Below are 22,073 nucleotides of genomic sequence, written 5' to 3'. Positions count from 1 at the left end.
AAGCCACATTCCGTGTTAAGGTTGTGGTTAAATAGAAACCAATCAACATTTCCCAAACTCATTGGTAGCCTCACATTGCAATGAAGAAGGACATGCATTCAATTTTGCAGCTACTAAGATTGTTGGCCGAGCAGTACAAAAACAGCCAGAGAAATGTTTGAAGCCCAGGAAACGGGCCCCTCGTCAGTCAACAGCCAATCAGATACCTATGAGTTACTAATCTCCCTGCCAGGTCCTGTTTCCATGATGTTCCTTCATGGTCTTTCACAACATAGGAATTATCTTCATGCTTCCTCCCTTTTCCCAAAGACCAGCTGAAAGAGAGATGCCCAGAGGGTCCTTGGTTGCCCCCTCCCTCTTTGGAAGAGCTTTATAGATCCTGCTGCCTTAAGAAAGTTCCAAACATCGTTAAAAATCCATCTCCTCCTGGGCACCCATTTTTTTAACTATTACCATCTGGCAGATGGTACAGGACAATAAAAAGAAGGACAAGTAGACTGAAAAAGAGCTTCCATCCCAGTGCAGTAACTATCTTGAATTCTATTGTAGAGGGCAACACAAATGCAATATTAGGAGTTTCCAATTTCATTGTATAGAATATACAGTTGTATACAATTGTATAGTTTTATTTTTAATATATAATATACACTGAAGAAGGCACAACTTTGTTGTATGGGGTGCCAAGACAATAAAGTAAAGGATTAAACTATTTAACTATGACAGTTTGGTCACGGAGATGTTCCGGATGACTTTGGAGAGGAGCTGGCTGCTAATGAGATCAGGGTTGATCCGATGGCCGCACTGCCGGAAGATTACTTCCATGGACTCAGCTGCAGCGTGAGCCACAGAGGCTTCGCGATCCTCTTGCAGATCCCGGAGACCTAGAAGGAATCCAGAAAAGAAATGATTTCCAGGATCCACCTTGAGAACCAACTCTGATCAGCGACAGAGCTTCTGGAGAGAAAGTCTCCGCTTCAAGCGAGGGAACTTTGAAACTCACCCAGGAAAACTTCTTCGATTTGTTTGGAAGTCACCACATTCCGTTTCATGTATTCTGCACAGCAGCCTAGACACATGCAAAGAAAAGGTTGGTGGAGTTGGCAGAAACGGCTAAATCAACTGATTCAAGAAAGAAAATGCAGAATTCTTTTGTTTATATTTGGAAGAGTCGCTTTAGGACTTTACAGGATGGTCCCAGGAATTGGGTCTGTCTAGAGATCGGATGGAAAGAATTTCATACGACTCATATTTATGATGGTTGCAGAGTCTTGGGGGGGGGGGGTTGCCTGATCACTTTTTGCAACCTTCGGGCGAGCAAACTCCAGAGGGAAGCCCGATTCACTTAACAACCACGTATTTCACTTAACAACCACAGGGATACCCTTAAGAAACGGGGCTGTGTGTGTGTGTGTGAGAGAGAGAGAGAGAGATAATGGTCAGCATGCCTGGCCTTAGGCCGCCCGCCTGCCCTGGTTTTTCCTCCCCTCCTTCCAGAGTTTGCATTTGGGGTTACCAATTAAGAGGGCAGCTGCCTCTCGGGATGAAGAATTCCGGCTCTTCAGGAATTCCAGCATCTGCGCCAACATTTCCGGCAGGTTTTCCTTGCATCGATTGATCTGAGGAACACATGGCCACAAACAAAGCAATGAACTCTGTAGCTTCCTCTTTTCTTTCTTTCTAAGGTTTCTAGTCCTCATGTTCTCAACAACAATGTCTTCCATAACATATTACATTTTATTATACTGTATTGTATCATATTGTACTTTAAACTATAAGATTGTTATACTATACTATATTTTATTATACTAAACAATATTATTATACTATATTGGATTTTGTTAGGCATATAATCTAATGGTTGGGTTGGCAATATATAAATCATATAACAATGCTGTACCTGTTTCTTTAAATAATGCTGTAAATGTCATTGGTTGCTGTTTCCTCAAGCGGCCATAAGATGGAGCCAGAATCACTGTTAGATGCTGATCTGAGTGTTTGGGAGCTGGCTGTTAGAAGTGTCGTATAGTGATCAGCGTGAGCTATTGTAAGTTTTGCAACTGGGGAGCTTACCTAACAGACTTGACTGGACTGAACTAGACTGAAGAAACCATCCTTGGATCCAGCCATTTTAAATAACTACCGTCCTGTCTCCAACCTTCCCTTTGTTGGGAAGGTTGTTGAGAAGGTGGTGGCCTTCCAGCTTCAACGGGCCTTGGAGGAAGCTAGTTATCTTGACCCCTTCCAGTCCGGATTCAGACCCGGTTACAGCACAGAAACCGCTTTGGTCGCATTGACTGATGATCTCTGGAGGGCCAGAGATGGAGGCCATGCGTCCATCCTGGTTCTCCTTGACCTTTCGGCGGCTTTCGATACCATCGACCATGGTATCCTTCTGCGACGACTGCGGGAGGTGGGGGTGGGAGGCACTGTTTTGCAGTGGTTCTCCTCCTACCTCTCGGACAGGTCGCAGTCGGTGTTGGTCGGGGGGCAGAGATCGTCCCTGAGGCCCCTAAAATATGGGGTGCCCCAGGGTTCGGTCTTATCCCCCCTACTATTTAACATATACATGAAACCGCTGGGCGAGATCATTCGGAGGCACGGGATAAAATACCATCAATATGCAGACGATACGCAATTGTATCTGTCTGCCCCGTGCCAACTCAATGAAGCGGTGGACGTGATGAACCAGGGTCTTGAGGCCATTAAGAACTGGATGAGTGCTAACAAACTGGTACTCAACCTGGACAAGACCGAGTGGCTGTTGTGTTTCCCTCCCAACAATTTGGCCAATGTTCCATCTATCAGGCTGGGGAGTCAAATTTTATACCCCTCAGATAGGGTTCGTAACTTAGGAGTCCTCCTGGACCCACAGCTGACTTTCGACCATCATTTGTCGGCTGTGACCAGGGGGGCATTTGCCCAGGTTCGCCTGGTCCGCCAGTTACGACCCTACCTGAACCGGGAGGCTCTCGCAACGGTCACTCGAGCCCTTGTGATCTCTAGGCTGGAATACTGCAATGTGCTCTACATGGGGCTGCCCTTGAAGTGCATCCGGCGACTGCAGTTAGTTCAGAATGCGGCCGCGCGAGTGATAGTGGGCGCACCGCGGTTCGCCCACATAACACCCATCCTCCGCGAGCTGCACTGGCTACCTGTTGATCTCCGGGTGCGCTTCAAGGTGTTGTTGACCACCTTTAAAGCCCTTCATGGTAGTGGATCTGAGTACTTGAGAGACCGCCTTCTGCCGATTACCACCCTCCGACCGATAAGATCGCACAGCCAATCCCATCCGCCAGCCAATGTCGACTGGCGACTACACGGAGAAGAGCCTTTTCTGTTGCAGCCCCAACCCTGTGGAACGACCTCCCCGTCGAGATACACACCCTCACCACCGTCCAGACCTTCCGCACAGCCCTCAAGACCTGGCTATCCCAACAGGCCTGGGGATAAGCTCTTAATCGCCCCACCCGAGTGTTGAGTGTTGAATGCAAGTTGTGTTTTTATTATTTTACGTTGTTCACATATTGTTTATTTTTGAATTGCACCCCCTCCCTAATGATTGTAAGCCGCCCTGAGTCCCCTCAGGGAAAAGGGCGGCCTATAAATCCTAATAAATTTAAAAAATTTAATTTTAAATTCTGATCCTCAAACCCACAAATCAGCAAGGTTTATAGTCCTCAAGGTGGCATGGAACCTCTGGTGTTCCCGAAGGATCAACAACCCAAGAAGAATCCCTCTAGCCAATTTAGTCTAGTGGTTGAGGCATCAGGCAAACAAACCAGGAGCCTGTGAGTTCTAGTCCCACCTTTCTCATGAAAGCCTCCTGGGTGACTTGGGGAGTTCTAGTCCTGCCCTTAGGAATGAAAGCTGGCTGGGTGACTTTGGTCCAGTCCCTCTCCCTCAAGGCAGCCCACCTCACAGGGTTGTTGGGAAGGAAATCAGAGGAGGGGGAGGAGAAGCATTAGGGACATCCACCATCTTGAATGATTTATCAAAAGGAGAAAGGCAGGAGAAAAAAAAATATTATACTCTAATCCGGAAGAAAAGGCACCAGCTAGGCTCCTACTTACCACCTCCGAGCAGATGCTGGAATACATGCTCTGGAGACTGGTGTAAATCTTGTAGTCAAACAAAGTCTCTGGAACTTCCTCCCACTTCATAAAGGAGACGCAGGAGTTCAGGGTGTTCCTGGAGATCTGTGCCGAGGGAGGAAAGGAGGCGTCAGAGGAGCTGGTTCTGAGGTTGTCCATCTTCTGCAGAGAAAACCCAGCCTTCTCCTTGCTCAGGGGTGGGAAAGGGGATGAGCCACTCCAGGAGGAAGCTATGGCAGGGCAAGGGGGCCCCTGAAGGCCAGAATTCCCCACAATTTAACCCTGATTCTCTTCTATTGGTACCAGGCAAACCATCAAGCAGAAAACAGTCCCCTAATCCAAGAATGACCCAACAGAAAACCTACACCCACATCAAAATGATCGAGCATTAAGCAGAGATTAAACCCTCCCCTCCAACCTACTGATGCTGTCACCTAGTTGGGTCAGGAAAGGCCTGCAAGAAAACAACCAGGTTCAGAGTGCACCAAGGACCTCACAACTTCAGGATTGCAGAATTTCTTTGCCTTTTCCAAAGGGTCCACATGATGCAACCATATGCTCTGAGTGAAGATGGGGGTACAGTGTGGTCTCATGGAGAAGGGAGCATGAAGAGAGCAGGAACTTAGTTGACCCCACCCTTCAACTCACCTCTTGGGTCCAACTATTAGCCAACTGGATTATGAGAGGAATCAGGTTGCGCAGGATGGATTCGGTCAGATTCCCCTCTGCCTCCTTGACCCCTTTTAAGACCAGGCCAAAAACGGTAATGGAGGTGTTGCGCAACTCGGTGTCCTCCTACAAGGAAGAGAAATATGTCAGTCCCTCCAATAGCATTTAGAAAGTGGGAGGTGTTGTGAGAACCTAGAAGTACAAACTGCAACACCCACAACAGTCAGCTGAGCAAAATCTGAGAGCAGAAATTTCAGGTGAGAAAACGTCTCACATTTGATTCTCCTTTGTTTCCTTAAAGAGAAAGGCAGGGAGGGATCCACTAAACCTACAATAAAAGCCTTCATAACCCCCATCCTCTTCATCTGATCTGCCTTAGTTTCCCACTCACGAGACAAAGCAAGGGAGTCTGGCAACTGTTTCTCTAGACAAGGCCATGCCAATGGTTGGCCATGGGTGTAAAAGGCTTGCAGACCAACCTCTATGGTGTGATTGAGTTTTTTTTTTTCCATCTTTGCAGCCTTCAGATGTGAGGACTCCAACTCCAGTATGCTGGCTGGAGAGTTCTGGAAGTTGAAGTCCTCACCTCTTCAAGTTGGCAAGAGGGAGAAATACTGATGGAGACCAGAGTTTCCCAATCTCAGCAGCTTTCAGATGTGGGGACTTCAACCTCTGGAGTTCTCAGGCCAGCAGAGTTGAAATCCACACACCTTAAAGTGTCTGAGATCAAGCAACACCAATCTGGATTTTTAATAAATATGGAGATTGATTGATGGTGGTTTGGTGAAGCTGAAGAGAGTGGCAATCTTTATTCTCTTCCACTCCACCTGGCACTTCTCCAGCTCTCTGGATGAACTCAATGTTCATCTGCAAGCTCACACACTCTTTTAGATTAGAACAACACAGTTGTTGCTGAACTATTTCTAAGACTTTTTGATAAAATTAAAATTCTTCAGATGATACCCAGGTGATCTTTATGGGAGAAAAAGAGAAAAGGGAGGGAGGGAGAGGAAGAGAGAGAGGGGGGGTGGATTAGTTTGTTGTGATTTGGTTGACGTACATCAGCAAAATACTTCCCCAGGACCGGAATAAGATTAACAGCTTTCCATCCATAGGTTTGAGCATTCAGATGCCGGAAAAGAAACTGAAGGGTCCAGAGTGATTCCTTTGCCACAAATTTATCTGGGTGACAAGCACAGTTGACCACAGGGACTAGCACCAGCTCTAACATCGTATTCTGAGGAAGGAGGGAAAGAAGGGAGCAATTAAACATCATCACTGGCATTTTCTGAGTCTACGAATGACAAACACAGAGAAGCCCACAGAACATAGAATAACAGGGTTGAAAAGATACTTGGAGGTCATCTAGTCCAACCCCTGCTCAAGCAGGAGACCCTACACTATTCTGGACAAATGGTTGTCCAGTCTCTTCTTGAAAGCCTCCAGCACCCACAACCTCTGGAGGCAAGTCGTTCCACTGATTAATTGTTCTCAGTGTCAGGAAATTTCTCCTGAGGTCTAGGTTGATTCTCTCCTTGATTAGTTTCCAACTTGTTCTACTTTAGATGTCCTCCAAGAGGATCTGTCTCCAAATTGATCCTTCAGATCTTCCAGGGATGCCCCCATCTTAGTAGAAGAGAGGCCACTGTAGCTGAGGGCATCCACTTTCTGGTGGTTGTCTTCTTCTACTCCTTCTATCCTTCCTAACCTTGTAGAATTCCTGGAGAATGAGGTAACATCTGCTGCTCCCTTGAAAGTCCCTCACTTCCTGCCCCCCATCTCTTACCTCAAAGGGGTGCTGGAGAAGATACCTCAGACCACGAATAGCATATATTTGGATGAGGGGATATGGCTGAGCCATCCATTCTTGGAGGATATTGAGAATGTCCTGCATGATGAAGAAGTGTCCGAGCTCCGGGTGATAGAGAAGCTGGGGAAGAAGAGTGGAGTGACGGATTATTAACAAAGCAAAGGAAGGGAACTTTCCTCAAAGCCTCTATGAAGAGATGCCACATTCAGCCATTACGGGGAGAGGGGGGAAAAGACAGTCCTCATATAGTGACTGCGGAAAGTCACCACGGCACTAAATAAAGGGACAACTCCATTTTTCAGATTCATGACCATTGATCACAGTCACCTGATCAAAAATTGGGTACTTGACGGTCCGTATTTATGACGGTCACAGTGTTTCTTTTTTTCTTTTTTTTCTTTTTAAACAAACAAAATAAACATATAACATAAAAACCATCCTCCAGTTACATACAGTATGTCAATTGGTTACAAAACTCCTGTACCTCCTCACCATAGCCTTCACTTATAATTTATATAGAATCTCATATTATCAATCTAATATATATGTATACAATTATAATTATTTAACATTTATTTGACTATAATTATCATTACTTACTTTTATGTGAGATATTCTAAATTTAGAATAGATTTATATTATGACATTTCATTACATCATCCTAAAACCATCCAGTAATATTACATCTTTACATTGTATTCGATATAAAATTATTTATCTTTGGTTACAAAACTTTCATACATCCTCTCCATAGTCCTCACTTATAATTTATATAGAATTTCATAGGCATTATTATCATTATTAATCATTTATTTGACTATAACTATTATTACTTCATTTTATGCATAATATTCTAACTAAATTTAAATTAGTTTTTATTATAGCACTTCATTACATCATCCTGTATCCTTCCAATAGTGGAGTGAAATCTTATATCTCTTGCCATTTGTAGTATTTGTGTTCTAATTGCTTTCTTGGTAGATCTTATATGGACTTCTCTTGGCAACTTGTTTTTCATTGCATATCTTGTAAAGACTTGAAATCCCTCGTCTGTTCCTTCCATCAACTTCCCTTTGGTTATTACCGATGCTTCTGCCAAAATTTCTATCATTACAGCTGACCATTTTTTTCCTTTTTTTCTTCTATATTCTGGAATTCTGGAATTCTGATCTATCAATCTCCCATTCCAATATTCTACTCTTGTCTTTTCCATCCTCAATCTCCTGTCAATATCACAAATTTTCTTATCTTTTTGTTCATCTTTTTCTTCAATTCTTCTGTTCTTTGTTTAATATTCTGTATTCTCTTTCTTTTCTTTTTCGTGTTGCAACATTCCTCCAGATAGTATAAACTGCCACTTTATAGAATCCAAGGCTTTTTTATTTTTCCAAACAAGTTCACTGCAATTCTTCTCTCTTTCAAGGCTTTCTTTTTACTCCAGTCCAGCTACTGATAGTACCATGGAGGAGCACCTGTATAAACAATCCATGCTCATCTGGCTATCATTTTCAATAAACAAGCTCAGAGACCTTGAAATGTAAATCAAATGTTCAAAGAAAAAAAAAGAAAAACAATGTTTCCAAGCCTCCAAGACTCTAAGTGGCAGTGTAACTTCTTTTCTTCTACTTTTACTCCCCACTTTATATTCCAAACTTCAGGAGAAAAAGAAAAGTTCTTAAAAAGAATATGCGCTAGAGAATTGAAAATAGAAAAAGAAAGAAAATAGAAGAAGGAAAAAAAACCTGGTCCAGTTTAAAAAGTAAGAAGCGTTTGAAAAAATTACATCAATAAAAAGATTAAAGAACAGAGGGGGCAGGGCTAGCTGCCAGCATGAATGGCTGCTTGGACAGAGAGTTCCATGAAGAGCAGCTGGATCTGGCATTCGGATGGGTTTCTGGAAAGACTTTTGTAAACCGAAGATTTCCTGTAGGGAAGACTGAAGAGAAGGTTGGTTTGGCACGACCATAGCAGTGGTGGGTTTCAAAAATTGTTCGAACCTACTCTGTGGGTGTGGCCTCCTTTGTGGGAGTGGCTTGCTGCCCATGTGACCAGATGGGAGTGGCTTGCCGCCCATGTGACCGGATATGAGGATGCCGATGACACTTGTCAGAACCACCTTAAATTACTTCACACACAGCACTGGCATGCATAAGAATATGATGCAAACTTGTTTTTTAAAAGCCATCTTTGGTTTGCGTTAAAACAACTTCAACACACGCAATGTTCTGATTGCACCACAAACGCAGTAGTCATCCTTACCTTTCACAGAGGCACTGGGTTTTATAAATAGGAGCATAATAGTGTAGAATAATCATATCCAAGGACCAGTGGTGGGTTTCAAAAAAATTTGAAACCTCTTCTGTAGGTGTGGCCTGCTTTCCGGGTCCACTGGTGGAACCTCTTCTAACTGATTCGGTAAATTTGATGAACCGGTTCTACCGAATAGGTGCAAACTGGTAGGAACCCACCTCTGGACCATAGGATGGCAATTCATGGTCTGCACTTGAAATTTCCTTCATACCTCCGGGCGTGGAAGAGGGCGATCTATAAAGGCCGTCCCAGAGTGCTGACAGCAGTTCAAAGTAAGTGAGAAGCTGCAGAAGTCGCGAGTGGCTTAACAGATTCCTGATCTTGGAAGAAGGTATTTTTATTCCAAAACAGCTCAAGAGATTAAGATTAAGAATTGGGGTGGTTGTTTTTTTCTATCCCCCCCACCCTTTATAGCAGCGAGTTAACACAACAAAGGCCAGCTGTAAATAACTCTGATTACATGGATGCCTTCAGGGGAAATGAGTTAACTATTGAAGGTTTGAAGAAGAAAAAAAGCTGACTCATAGCAGTGCATTTTGTCAAGTCTGTTTCTTGTTAGTCTGTATTTGGTTAGCTTGTGGAAGAGTGACATCTACTGATGAAATATGGAATCCCCCCTACCCCATAGTATACCTTAAGAGAAAACAGAACTTTTGGTGACTATACCCCTTGGATAACAAGAGACCTGACTATTGGAGAACATTGATGTTAATCTTTGGACATTACTAAAAGAAATAATCGGAGAGAGAGAAAGAAGATTTACTGGACCAAAGGACTCAGAATATTTATATAATTACTTAATTCAGGAGGGTCATATGTAAGGTTGAACTTAAAGAATAGGAATTAATGTTATAATACTACTATCAAAGGAATATATTGTTATTGTCATTGCTATTGTTATTGCTATAAGATTATTAATTCCACCATTTTTGATATTATTGGCATTAGTATTGATTAACTAAGGAGATGGTTTGATTCAGTGACATGCGGTGAGGTTTATGGCTGGTGAGGCAAAAAGAAAAAAAGCAGCTTTTGGCCGCCCTGCTGCTATGTCCGACATAGAGGTAAATTAATAAGTCTCTCTTGTTCTTTCTATCCCATGATATTTGTTTTCATAATATATGAATCTATTAATATATAGAGTATACCACCCCTTAATACTCCTTAAATTTGATTATTGAGTAGAGGAAGAGGGAAAAGAAGAGGGAAAGGGAGGAGAGGGAGAGGAATGAAGGAAGGAAGGAAGGAAGGAAGGAAGGAAGGAAGGAAGGAAGGAAGGAAGGAAGGAAGGAAGGACGGACTGGAGAAAGTTACGAGGGAGAGAAGAAAGTGGGAGTTCTGGAAAATAACTAAATTAGGGATCCAATTCTTCCAAAAAATGACAAGCACTACAAATCTAACAAAAATTGGCACGGGGAGGAAGCCAGCACCCCAGGCGTCTCTAGCGGCTGCCAGCCCTTCAAACCAAAGATCATCGGAGGATATGCTCCAGAGAGAAAGATCCCTTTCAACTAAGGAGCTTCAGATGATATTATAGACTATGCAAGAGGCAATGGCTAAAAATCACAAAGAACTAAAAAGGATATTAGAGAAATAAGAAATGATACAGGAGAACTAAAGGAGAGGATGCAGAAGATGGATGATAAATTTGAGAAGTTCCAGGAACAGATCAATAAACACGAACAAAATGTAATAGAAGGAAAGTTGGAGAATGAAGGGGAAAAATGGAGGAGCTAAATTCTAGGCTGATCCAGGCAAACAAAGAACTTGAGTTAATGGTCCTCTGGTTAGAATCAGAGAAAGCGGCCCAAATTCTACGATTTCAGAATGTAAAGGAAGAAAAAGTCGAGGATTTATCAGACACGATGGCAGACCTTATGGCAAAGGCTTTGGGAATAGGAAAGGATGAGATGGCAAGTGAGATCGATAAGACATATTGAATTCAGACAAACTCGCAAAAAAGAACAATCTCCTGAGGGAAGTCCATGTAAAGTTCATTAAAAAATCAATAAGCGACAAGGTGCTGAATAGAACAAGAGACAATCCGATAATACACAATCAACGAGAACTAACAGTCTTAAAACAGGTACCGAGGAGAATCAGAGAACTAAGAAGGCCCTATCAATTTTTAACATCTGTGCTGAATAAATACGAAATTAACTTCAGATGGCTGATGCGGGAGGGCATACTGGTAACTTGAAGAGATTGAAGATTCAGAATTACAGATACAATCAAGGTTTGCACAGGGTTGGAAGAAGGAAGGCATTGCCAAAGATTACACAATATTAGATAAACTTTTGATACAGACAGAAAACAGGCTGATCAAAGTGTAGATAGATTTTTGTTGGAATATAAGCTAGAGGAGGAACATGTCAAAGAAACTATAGTCGCCTGGGTGAAAAATTTTGGTTATAATGTGGAATTGGCTAAGTGGGAAAAACTTTGGATACAATCAGAAACTAACAATGGCTACAGCTTATAAAGAAAATCTTTATAAGATGTTCTACAGATGGCATCTTCCCCCAGCATGGCTCTCCAAAATGTTTAAAAATCTAGTCCCAAATTGTTGGAAGTGTAAAAAAACACCAGGCACTTTTTATCATATGTTGTGGACATGCAATGAGGCAAAAAAAATGGAAAATGATTCAATCACGGTTAGAACAAATGGTGGGAGACCAAATCTTGTGTAAACCAGAAATGTTTCTCCTAGGTATAATATGGGAGGGGTTTAAGAAAGATACACTTTATCTAATTTACATGTACTAACTGTGGCATGCATAACTTATGCACAATATTGGAAAAAAGAAAATACACCATCAGAGCTAGATATAATCAGAAAAGTGTTGGTCTATGTGGGAGCAGATAGGCTCACTCTTGAACTTAAAAATAAAGGGGAATCAGAATATTTTGAAGTCTGGAACAGATTTTATAATTGGTATAAGACAAGGTGACAAGACTGGAACAAACTGTATATTTTGTGATTGGACAGAAGGATACACAATGTATTAAGTAGGCTAATTGTTAATGGTTGAGACTAGCTGTATATAATGTGAATGTATGGTCACTTCGACTTTGCGGTACTGCATTGTTTTAAATGTAAAAATAATAAAAATATATTAAAAAAAGATTAAAGAACACACTAAGTTTGACTCAGGCTTAATCTCGCAGCTTAACCTCTTCTGTCTTCAATTTCAACTTTACTTTTGATCTTTTTGAGTGTTCTCTTCTCTAATAATAAAATTTATCTCACTAATTCGACACACTTTCTCTCTCGCTTTCCTTCTGTTCTGGAGCTGTCCCAACTTTCAACAGCTTCAATGGCTGCTTCTCTGTGGTCAGAAAAAAGGGCTTCTCCTGGATCTGCCAGGAACTTTGCGATGTCCCTGGGATCAGCAGGATGTGCCCTTCTCTATCATGGTCTCTATGGGACGGTTTAGGTCCAAAAGGACCGTCCAGCGGCATACATATTGACGGCGGGATTGCACATTGTATCGTCGTGATGTCAGCTTCACATGCTAACGGTCGCAGTGTTTCAAGGTTACGTGATCCTTTTTGTGACCGCCTGATAAGCCAAGTCAAAGGGGAAACCAGATTTACTTAACAATCGTGTGACTAACTTAACAACTGCAGCAATTCACTTAACAACTGTGGCAAAGGAGATGGTAAAATAGAACAAAACTTGCTTAGGGACTGTTTCACTGAGCAACAGAAATTTGTGGCTCAGTTGTGGTTATAAGTCGAGGACAACCTGTAGAAGAAAATCACTGAAATATCTGGTTTATCCTAAGTGTATGACCACGGCATTGGCTTAAGGGCTGCTGCGATCACTTAGTGACCACTGGAGGTTCTATGACAGTCTTACGTTGAGGACTACAGAATGGCAATACAAAACTGTCTATAATGCAAAGAGGGAACGGAATTTGGGGTCATTGAATCTTCCTCCCTCCCTCCCTCCCTCCAATTCCACCGATTAACAGAATAAGAGGATACCTTGAAGGTCTTCTAGTCCAACCCCTTGACCAAGCAGGAGACCATCTACTATGTCAGACAAATGGCTGTCCAGTCTCTTCTTCAAGGCCTCCAGTGATGGAGCCCCCACAACTTCAACTTCTTAATCATAAAGTCCCCCTGAACCCTGCATAACTTTCCTGGAGCTCCACAATGTTGTGGTGCATCCTCACCTCCGAGAAGAACACCATGCCAATTGTCTTCTCCCTTAAGTTGGGACGGTGCAGGTAGGTGTTGGCATGTCTGAACATCATCTTCAGCTCCACTTTAGAGTAGGTGAAGAGTTTCCTAAAAATCAAATAGGGAGAAATGAGATAAGATCTGCTGGTGAGTGAGGAGAAAACCACCAAGCTAAAGAAATGATTATATGAATTATGGCTAAATAAATTACTCAATGAATTAGTCCATTTACAGAATTTCTCACCCTCCCTCTCTTTCTCTGTCTTTCTCTTCCTCTCCTCCCTCTCCTTTCCTCCCTCCCTCTACATCTCATTCTCTCTCTCCTTTTGTCTCCCTCTGACACTCCCTCTCTTTCTCTGTCTTTTTCTCCCTCCCTCCTCTTCCTCTCTCCCTCTCCTTTCTTTGTCTCCCTCTCATTCTCTCTATCCTTTTCTGTCTCCCTCTCTCCCCCCTCCGCCTCCCTCTCTTTCGCTCTCTCCCTTCCATCCCTCTCCTCTCCTCTATCTCCCCTTCCCTCTCTCTCTTTTTCGTCCCTCTCACTCTCCCTTTCTTTCTCTTTCTCTCTGTGCCTCTTCTTCTTCCTCTCCTTCTGCCCTCCCTTCCTCTCTCTTTCACTCTCTTTCTTCCTTCCTCTTTCCTTTTCCTCTATCTAACCCTCCCCCTTCCTCTCTTTCTCTCTCCCTCCCCCTTCCCTCCCTCTTCCCCCTCTCCCTCACTTTCTCTCTCTCTGTCTCTTCTTCCTCTTCTCCCTCAGCCCTCCCCTCCCTCTCTCACCCACTGCCACTTGTAGCCAAGTTCTTTGGACTCTGAAGTTCTTACCGGACCAGGTGGAAAATGCCCTCAAACAGACCATCTGGGCTCGACAGCATCTCCCAGCATCCCAGAGTCCCCAAATCTTTGTATTCCTCTTCATATCCGGCAGACAGGATGAGGTTTTTGATCGCCTGCACTGCCATGCTAAATCAAAGGAAGGGAGAAGAGTTGGTGCCAATGCTTTGGCCGATGCCCCCTGTAAAGGCCAGGCTTCCCATGACGCCAACTGGCCTCCCGCTGCCCTTCAGGAAAGCTCCAGGTTTCACTTGGCGGCTTGTGCAGCAACCACAAAACACAACAGCAAATCACCCTCCCTTTATTTCTTCCCCCTCCAGTGATATCCAGTAGGATCCAGATTGGTCCCAGGAGATTCCTTACCTCAAGAGGTTGATCTGTTCTGAAAGGTCCATGACTCTGCTGGACCTGGATCTACTCTTGCTGGCTCCCAGGAGGAAGTACAGCTGCGTGACCAGGGCAAGGAGCAGGTTGGAGAATTTGTTGTCGAGGAGCTCAGCAGCATTTGGGAGGGACAGGAGGAAACAGAGGGCGTTGGTGGCCTAGAAACGGGATGAAGGGAGAGTCACCTTGGGCTCCCCAGGTTACTTAGATTCATCACCTTCTTCCTCTTCCCCAGAATCCCTTGCGGGGTGGAGTCTGGCTAACACAATGGAGCTGAGGGTTTACTGGCCAGATGCCCTTCCTGTTGCCAATGAGGAGTTTTGTTCAACAGATACATTCTCATTGAGCCCAGGAAGAGAAACATCTGCCTCCACCTAAAAAGGAGGGGGGCTTATGCCAAATGATGCTCCAATTTTAGCCCCAGCAGTTTTCCCACTGCCTCCCTCTCCCCTTCCCTTAGGTATTCCCCACCTCTAGATCCAAGGGAAAGAGAGCCACCAGTGGAGGGCTTACAGCAATAGGCATGAGGGACTTGCTGTTCCTCCTTGCGAGGGCTTCGGTGCTGGGGTCTTGGTCCTGCAGCCTTTTCAAGAGGGGCTTCATGATCTTGAAGTTGGCATAAGGGTCTGCAGCCAGCGCCCCCCAAATCTCCCTGGCATTTCTGCGGGGGGGGGGGGAGAAACCGATTGGGAGGGAATCAGATCCTTTCCCCATTTCGGAAGAGACGGCCAGCCAGAGAGATGAACCCCTCCCCCCAACAGAAGGAAGGATTGGAAAACCGAAGACCAAATGAATGGCTCTCATGCCAGAAAAATATATATACACAGGTAGTTCTCGACTTACAACCATTTCTCCAGGAGCCATTCAAAGGAAAGGCATTGAAAAAAGTGACTTATTCCCAGTTTTCACACTTTCCAGCATCCTCAGGATCATCTGACCAAAATTCAGACTCCTGAACAACTGACCATCCCAAAGTCAAGTGATCACATTTTGTGACCTTCTAACAAGCACATTCAATAGGGAAGTCAGATTCACTTAATGACCATGTTTCCCTCTTGACAACTTAACGAATGTGACAAGAAAAGTCATAAAATATCTTTCAAAGTTCATTCCCATCTCGACCCTCATCTGATGTGACCTCCCACTAGAAGACTTCATCTGTGACACACCCATGGCCCATCAAAACATCCATCAAGACCCTCACCTGACATGACCTTTACTGACCTCCCCATCACAAGACCCATCACAAGATCCCCACCTGACACGACCCTCAATCTTAGATAACCTCCCCATCAGAAGACCCTCACTTGATATGATCCACACCTAACATGACCCCTCCATCACAAGACTCTCACTTGATATGACCCTCACCTGGTCCATCACAAGATCCTCACCTGACACAACCCTAAATCTAAGGGGATCTCCCCATCACAAGACCCTCACTTGATATGATCCACACCTGACATGACCTCTCCATCACAAGACCCTCACTTGATATGACCCTCACCTGGTCCATCAGAAGACCCATCACAAGATCCTCACCTGACATGACCCTCAATCTGAGGTGATCTCCCCATCACAAAGCCCTCACTTGATATGACTCTCACCTGACATGACTTCCACATCACAAGACCCATCACAAGATCCCCACCTGACATAACCCTCAATCTGAGATGACCTCCACATCACAAGACCCTCACTTGATATGACTCTCACCTGGTCCATCAGAAGACCCATCACAAGATCCTCACTTGATATGGTCCACACCTGACCTCCACATCACAAGACCCATCACAAGATCCTCACCTGACATAACCCTCAATTTGAGGTGACCTCCCCATCACAAGACCCTCACTTGATATGACTCTCGCCTGGTCCATCAGAAGTCCCATCACAAGATCCTCACCTGACATGACCCTCAATATGAGGTGATCTCCCCATCACAAGGCCCTCACTTGATATGACCCTCACCTGAGACAACCCACACCTGATGTGACCTTTCCATCACAAGACCTACTGACCACACCAAGCCCTTACAGGCAGAAGATCACCAGCACTAGTGTTCCTTAAACTCCATTGAAGATGTTACCTTGCCTGGTAACAAAACATTTGGAAACCAACGCAGAAGCTTAGAGAACCAACCTCCACCCTCTTCCTCCATCTGAGCTGTAGAGATTTGCCCCATCGCAAAGGATTGAGAGACTCTGAGGAATCCAAGACAACAGGATGCCCATCTCCTTGAAGTTCTTCTTACCCATCACAGCCAATGGAGGATTCCAGCAATATGTCCACAACTCGGTTGACCCTCTTGGAGGCCAAGTGACATACGCCCTTGAGGGTGAGATATTTTGTTGCTGGGTGGGTAATATTCGGGAGACGGTGGTAGATCTCCTTCAAGATCATGGGTAGCTATGGCAAAAGAGGGATTGGAGGATGAGATTCAGTGTTGGTCTCCATTGGAGATGCAGTAGGGACGATAACTCCCACTCATTGGGGGAAATAAATTGGCCCCCACAATGTCAACATTTGCCCTACATTTTTTTAAAAAACTCCTGATTTGTCCAGCTGCCTGTGATATTTTATTTATTGGTTTATTTTAGGAGATTTATATTGCCACCTATTCGCACATGATTACTCAAGGCAGCTGACAAAGCCATAAAAACATCTGGGGCCTTCATCACTGCCACACTGGCTCACAAAATGTTAATTTTCATGAAAATAATATGGCTCCTTTGTTTTGCCCTTACCTTCTTCTGGGAGGGTTGGACAACTTTGTCAACAGCCCTAAGATCGCTCAGTGGCCTCCCATCCAGCCTTACCCTTCTTAAAACCACAGAAGTGTCATCACTGTGCCAACAAGGTCTCAGCCATTCTCATCTTTGTTTTCTACAAAATCTCCTACATCCCTTTTGCTCCAAACCCTGCAATGTTCTTACCTCTTCCATATCCATGCCACACTCCACCAGGATGGCGTTGAGGAGCAGCCCCGCAGACTGAGAGATGTTCTTGTCCACGTGCGTCAAAGCCTCCAGGGTTTCCAAAATCAGCTGCGTTAGCTGCAATGGGCTGAGATGCTCCCCAAAGGCCTATCGGAGAGAAGGAAAGGAGACCATGCAGAGATGCCTTGGGGCTTTGATGCCTTTCTCTTGAGACTTTGACCCAGATTGGGGAACAGCACACTGTGTAGAGATGCAGCCTTATTCCATGTCCTCCATCAGGTGGAATTCAGATGGGGGTCAAAGAAGCCAACATGGCAGCTGCCCTTTCTTCCTCCTAGGCATTGGGGGGAGGGGTACCCAAAGCCCAACCTTGGGAGGATGCCGTCCCCACTGTGAGATTGACTCCTTTGAGGCTCTCCAGGTCAGGAGGAGGAGCAAAAGGAGGCCAGGCCAATGGCTGATCCAAAACTTACCTTCGCCACTTTGGAGATATTGTTGTGGAAGATCCCAGAGCCCGAAACAAAAAAATCCTCCCTCAGCCAATGTACGATGTTCCCCTTTTTGTTCTTCTGTTTCTTGTCCATTTCTTTTGCTTGGGAGGGAGGGGGAAAAACCACAAGATTTTGGCCTTCAGAACCTGGGAACTTCCTTTGTCTGACGGCTGGTTTAGTCATTGCAAGAGAAGAGAAGATCTGGAGCGCAGGGTTGACCATAGTGGTCCCTGGTGCTCTCTGACCTGGGGGTTTTTTCTTGCAGATGTTTCATTGCCCAACTAGGGAACGTCATGAGGGGGGATGACCATCAATACTTATGGAAGCAAATAGAAAAGATCCCTCCCTTCAAGTACTGATGACCTTACTTAGTTGTTTCATGAAATGTCAAGAAGAAAACCACCAAGCTCAGAGACCACCAAGGACCCCACAGTCCTTCTCGTCCTCTAACTCTTTTCCCTCTCTCCCTCTCTCTTCCCTACTTTCTCACTACCTCCTCCCCCCTCCTTCTCATCTTCCTCCCCTACTCTCTCCTTCCCCTCCCCCCTCCCTCTCTTCCTCTCTCTCCCCTCCCTTCTCATCTCCTCTTCCACTTGCTGCTCCTCCTCCTCCCCCTCTTCTCTGTCTCCCTTTCTCCCTCCCTCTCTCCTCCAACCTCCTTGCTGTCTCTCTCTTCATCACTCCTTGTCACTCTATCCTATCTCCTCCTCCTCTTCCTCCTGCTTCTCCTCCCTGTCTCCCTTTCTCCCTCTCCTCCTTCTCACTCCCTGACTCTCTCTTCATTGCTCCTTCTCCCCCACCTCCTCCTCCCTAATTGACTCACTTAATGTGAGAATCACCTTCTTAAAAGGACCCCTGGCCCTGAAAAATGCCAATATCAACTGCCAATTCCAGGCATCTCTGCCAAGCCCAACAACCCAACGTTTCTTGGCTAAGCCACAGGCTGTGCCACCCAATGCTCTCCTGGGCAGGGGGCACCCCTGGTCTTCTTACAGCAAGTCAACCCTTGGAGTCCAAAGTTCTCACCCATTTTGCTCATGAGGAGGTGGTGCAGGTAGTAGGCAGCCTCTGCAGACGTCTGGCCAACTTCTGGGCTGGTGTCGCCAATGTGCAGGGCCAGCAAAGCCACCAGCTGCCCCAGCAAAGAGAAGTCAGCTGTGGTCTAAAGAAAGGAAGGGGAAAGGAGGGGAAAGAGGAGAAGGGGAGGGGGCTCATGAAGCTTTCAGCCAGCTGAAATCAGGGAATAAGAACCACGGAACCACAGAATCTTAGATACACAGAATGTTAGAATCGTAGAATTATCAAATATTTGAATCTTAGAATCTTTGAATCACAGAACCTGAGAATTTCAGAATCTCAGAATCTTTGAATCACAGAATCTGAAAATTACAGAATCTCAAAATCTTTGAATCACAGAACCTGAGAATTACAGAATCTCAGAATCTTTGAATCACAGAACCTGAGAATTACAGAATCTCAGAATCTTTGAATCACAGAACCTGAGAATTACAGAATCTCAGAATCTTTGAATCACAGAACCTGAGAATTACAGAATCTCAGAATCTTTGAATCACAGAACCTGAGAATTACAGAATCTCAATATCACAGCATGACAGAACCGCAGTTGCTGGAAGGGACCATGGAGGTCTTCTCCTCCAACCCTCTGCTCAGGCAGACTCCTTGTATCCTCCTGGTCACATCCCAAAGGTGCTTTTCCCAAAAAGCAGCTGGACTTTCTTGGGGTTTTTCCTTTCTTTGAAAACATTTTGCTTTTCATCCCAAAGGGAGACTTACGTCGAAATTGACATTGTCTGAAACGAACTTGAGGAGGTGCTTGATGGTCTTGAGGGCCCTCTCTCTCTCGTGACTCTTGGGAGAGTCGATCCAGGGATTTATGTCCTGCCAGGGGAAACGAAGGAGAAGGAGGAAAGGAGGAATGGGTCATTCCCAGTTGGAAGAGCCACAGACTCCACAGCGGGATAGAAGGGCCAAATCCAGCCTGAACATCTGGCTGACCGGGCAACCCACCCCAAGAAAGGATCTCTCTTTACCATCAGGATGTCCTGCAGGGCATCCAAATTGGGAGCTTCAGACAGCAATCCGGTCAGCATGTTGTTGCAGGCAGTGGCTGTCTGATGATAGAAATCCTTAAAAAAAGAGAAAAGGAAGGAGGGGCGTCAAGGAAGCAACGGCCCCTGAAAGTGGCAGAAATCCAGGGGTGGGGAACTGATGGCCCTTTTACGACTGGGGCACTGCAGCTCCCAAAGTTCCTGAGCCAGCCATGGAATTCTGGGAGTTGAAGTCCAGAGGTCTGCAGTAAATGGAGTGGTTGACTTGCAGGGCTGTTTTTTCTTCCTTAACAGTTCTGGGAGATTCAAATACAGGCAGTCCTCATCTTATGACTACAATTGAGACCAAAATTTCCACTGCTAAGTGAGACATTAGTGAATTTTGCCCCCATTTTATGAACTTTCTTGCCACAGTGGTTAAGTGTATCTCTTTGGTTATTAAGTTGATCACACAGTTGTGAAGTGAATCCAGCTTCCCTATTTACTAGTCAGAAGGTAACAGACCCATTCTAGGGTCATGTGACCCTAGAATACTCCGACCGTCATAAATCTGATTCGGTTGCTAAGCATGTGAATTCTGTGGGTTATCTGATACTACCTAGGAATCAGTGGTGGGTTTCAAAAACATTTCGAACCTACTCTGTGGGTGTGGCTTCCTTTGTGGGAATGGCTTGCCGGCCATGTGACCTGGTGGGAGTAGCTTGCTGGCCATGTGTTCTCTCTCTCTCTCTCTCTCTCTCTCTCTCCCTCTCTCTCTCTCCTTCCTTTTGTCTCTCTGTATCCTTTTCCTTTTTTTCTTTAATCTCTCTCACTTTTTCTTTTTTCTTTTTTTCTTTATTTATTTCTTCCTTTCTTTCTCTTTCTCTCTCTCTCTCTCTCTCTCTCTCTCTCTCTCTCTCTCTCTCTCTGTGTGTGTCAGTGTTGGGTTTCAAAAAAATTTGGAACCTCTTCTGTAGGTGTGGCCTGCTTTCTGGGTCCACTGGTGGAACCTCTTCTAAACGATTCGGTGGATTTGACGAACCGGTTCTACTGAACTGGTGTGAACTGATAGGAACCCACCTCTGCTAGGAATCATAGCTAATGCCTGCAGACCATGGTTGCTCTGCCCCACCATGGCCCTTCTTTTGTTGGGGGGCAAAGGGAGGAGATGGGAATTGGTCTTGAGAAGATCCTTCAACCAGCAGATAAAAGAGAAGTGGGGAAGAGGGAAAAGATAGGGAGGAAAAACCCCTGGAGATGTTTAGGGCTTCAAAATAGGGACTCCTGGGATTCAGAAATGTAGAACGAGAAGGGGAAGCAGACTTTCAAGACCAAAGAGGAAGGGGCAAGCCAAGGGGACCTTTGGCTCGAGGGATGGATCCAGGGCTGTTGAGGAAATCAGGAATCCTGTTCACTGCATCCTTGTTTCCAGGTGGATCCCCTATTGCTTTGCTCCATCTGGACTGCTCACCTGAGAGTGAGATGATGGGGGTTGGCTATCTGTTTTCATTGTGGACACCTTGATAGCTGGCAATGAAAACACCTTCCAGATGCTTTGGTTGACCACTTTAGACCTCACCTCGGAGTTCAAGGAGGGCTTCATACGGCTGATGAAAGACAAGAAAAGAGGAGGGAGATGTGAGGAGATCCTAGACTCAGGGGGCTAAAAGGGACCTTGGATGTCTTCTACTCCAACTCTTGCTTGATGGTCCTTAAACCATCCCAGTCAGATGGTTGTCCTCTCTTTTCCTGAAAACCTCGAGTGATGGAGAGCACACAACATTTGGAGGCAAACCCTTCCACTGATTGTTCTCAGTGTAAAGAATTTTCTCCTGGATCTATCTATCTATCTATCTATCTATCTATCTATCTATCTATCTATCTATCTATCTATCTATCTCTCTCTCTCTCCCTCCCTCCCCCCTCCCTCCCTCTCCATCCATCCATCCATCCATCCATCCATCCATCCTTCCACCCACCCACCACAGCCCTGATGTGTCCTTCTATGGAAAGTTATCACCCTGCCCTATCCCAGAAAAATGAAATATCCTAGGAAATATTGAAAAAGCAGAATATTTCCCTGGATGTGAAAAGGAAGAGAGAATAGCTCCCTGCAGCTTCCTGCCCCCACCCCCTTTGTCAATGGACCATTAAGATGACCAAGCTAGTCCCTTTACATAATAAATAATCCTCCTCTTCAGCTCCAGGTGATGGGATTAAGGCATGATGATACTGGCCCTTTACCCAACTCACCCAATGGCATCTGAGAACTCAACCAAACCTGGATTCAAAACGTAGCCTAGAGAGTTGCCCCT

At 44.9% G+C, this 22,073-nt stretch overlaps 1 protein-coding gene across 1 annotated transcript in view; it reads right to left on the bottom strand.

Moving 5' to 3' along the window:
- Positions 1 to 714: 714 nt before the first annotated feature.
- Positions 715 to 22,073, bottom strand: part of LOC116514147 (maestro heat-like repeat-containing protein family member 7) — a 36,247-nt gene continuing 14,888 nt past the window's right edge. The window contains exons 8-25 of the mRNA XM_032225612.1: positions 21,230 to 21,365; positions 19,762 to 19,857; positions 19,505 to 19,609; positions 18,737 to 18,872; positions 17,693 to 17,700; positions 17,217 to 17,366; positions 16,535 to 16,689; positions 14,794 to 14,941; positions 14,260 to 14,438; positions 13,888 to 14,025; positions 13,062 to 13,176; positions 6,547 to 6,690; positions 5,821 to 5,997; positions 4,740 to 4,886; positions 4,071 to 4,196; positions 1,514 to 1,616; positions 1,001 to 1,066; positions 715 to 881 (exon numbers count right to left, since the gene is read on the bottom strand). Coding sequence (XP_032081503.1) covers positions 715 to 881; positions 1,001 to 1,066; positions 1,514 to 1,616; positions 4,071 to 4,196; positions 4,740 to 4,886; positions 5,821 to 5,997; positions 6,547 to 6,690; positions 13,062 to 13,176; positions 13,888 to 14,025; positions 14,260 to 14,438; positions 14,794 to 14,941; positions 16,535 to 16,689; positions 17,217 to 17,366; positions 17,693 to 17,700; positions 18,737 to 18,872; positions 19,505 to 19,609; positions 19,762 to 19,857; positions 21,230 to 21,365 — 2,296 coding nt within the window. The remainder of the gene's footprint in view (positions 882 to 1,000; positions 1,067 to 1,513; positions 1,617 to 4,070; positions 4,197 to 4,739; positions 4,887 to 5,820; positions 5,998 to 6,546; positions 6,691 to 13,061; positions 13,177 to 13,887; positions 14,026 to 14,259; positions 14,439 to 14,793; positions 14,942 to 16,534; positions 16,690 to 17,216; positions 17,367 to 17,692; positions 17,701 to 18,736; positions 18,873 to 19,504; positions 19,610 to 19,761; positions 19,858 to 21,229; positions 21,366 to 22,073) is intronic.

This window comes from Thamnophis elegans, chromosome 10 (genome assembly GCF_009769535.1).
Source record: "Thamnophis elegans isolate rThaEle1 chromosome 10, rThaEle1.pri, whole genome shotgun sequence".
In the NCBI taxonomy this organism is placed as follows: domain Eukaryota; kingdom Metazoa; phylum Chordata; class Lepidosauria; order Squamata; family Colubridae; genus Thamnophis; species Thamnophis elegans.
This window is presented reverse-complemented; position numbering and strand designations above follow the sequence as displayed.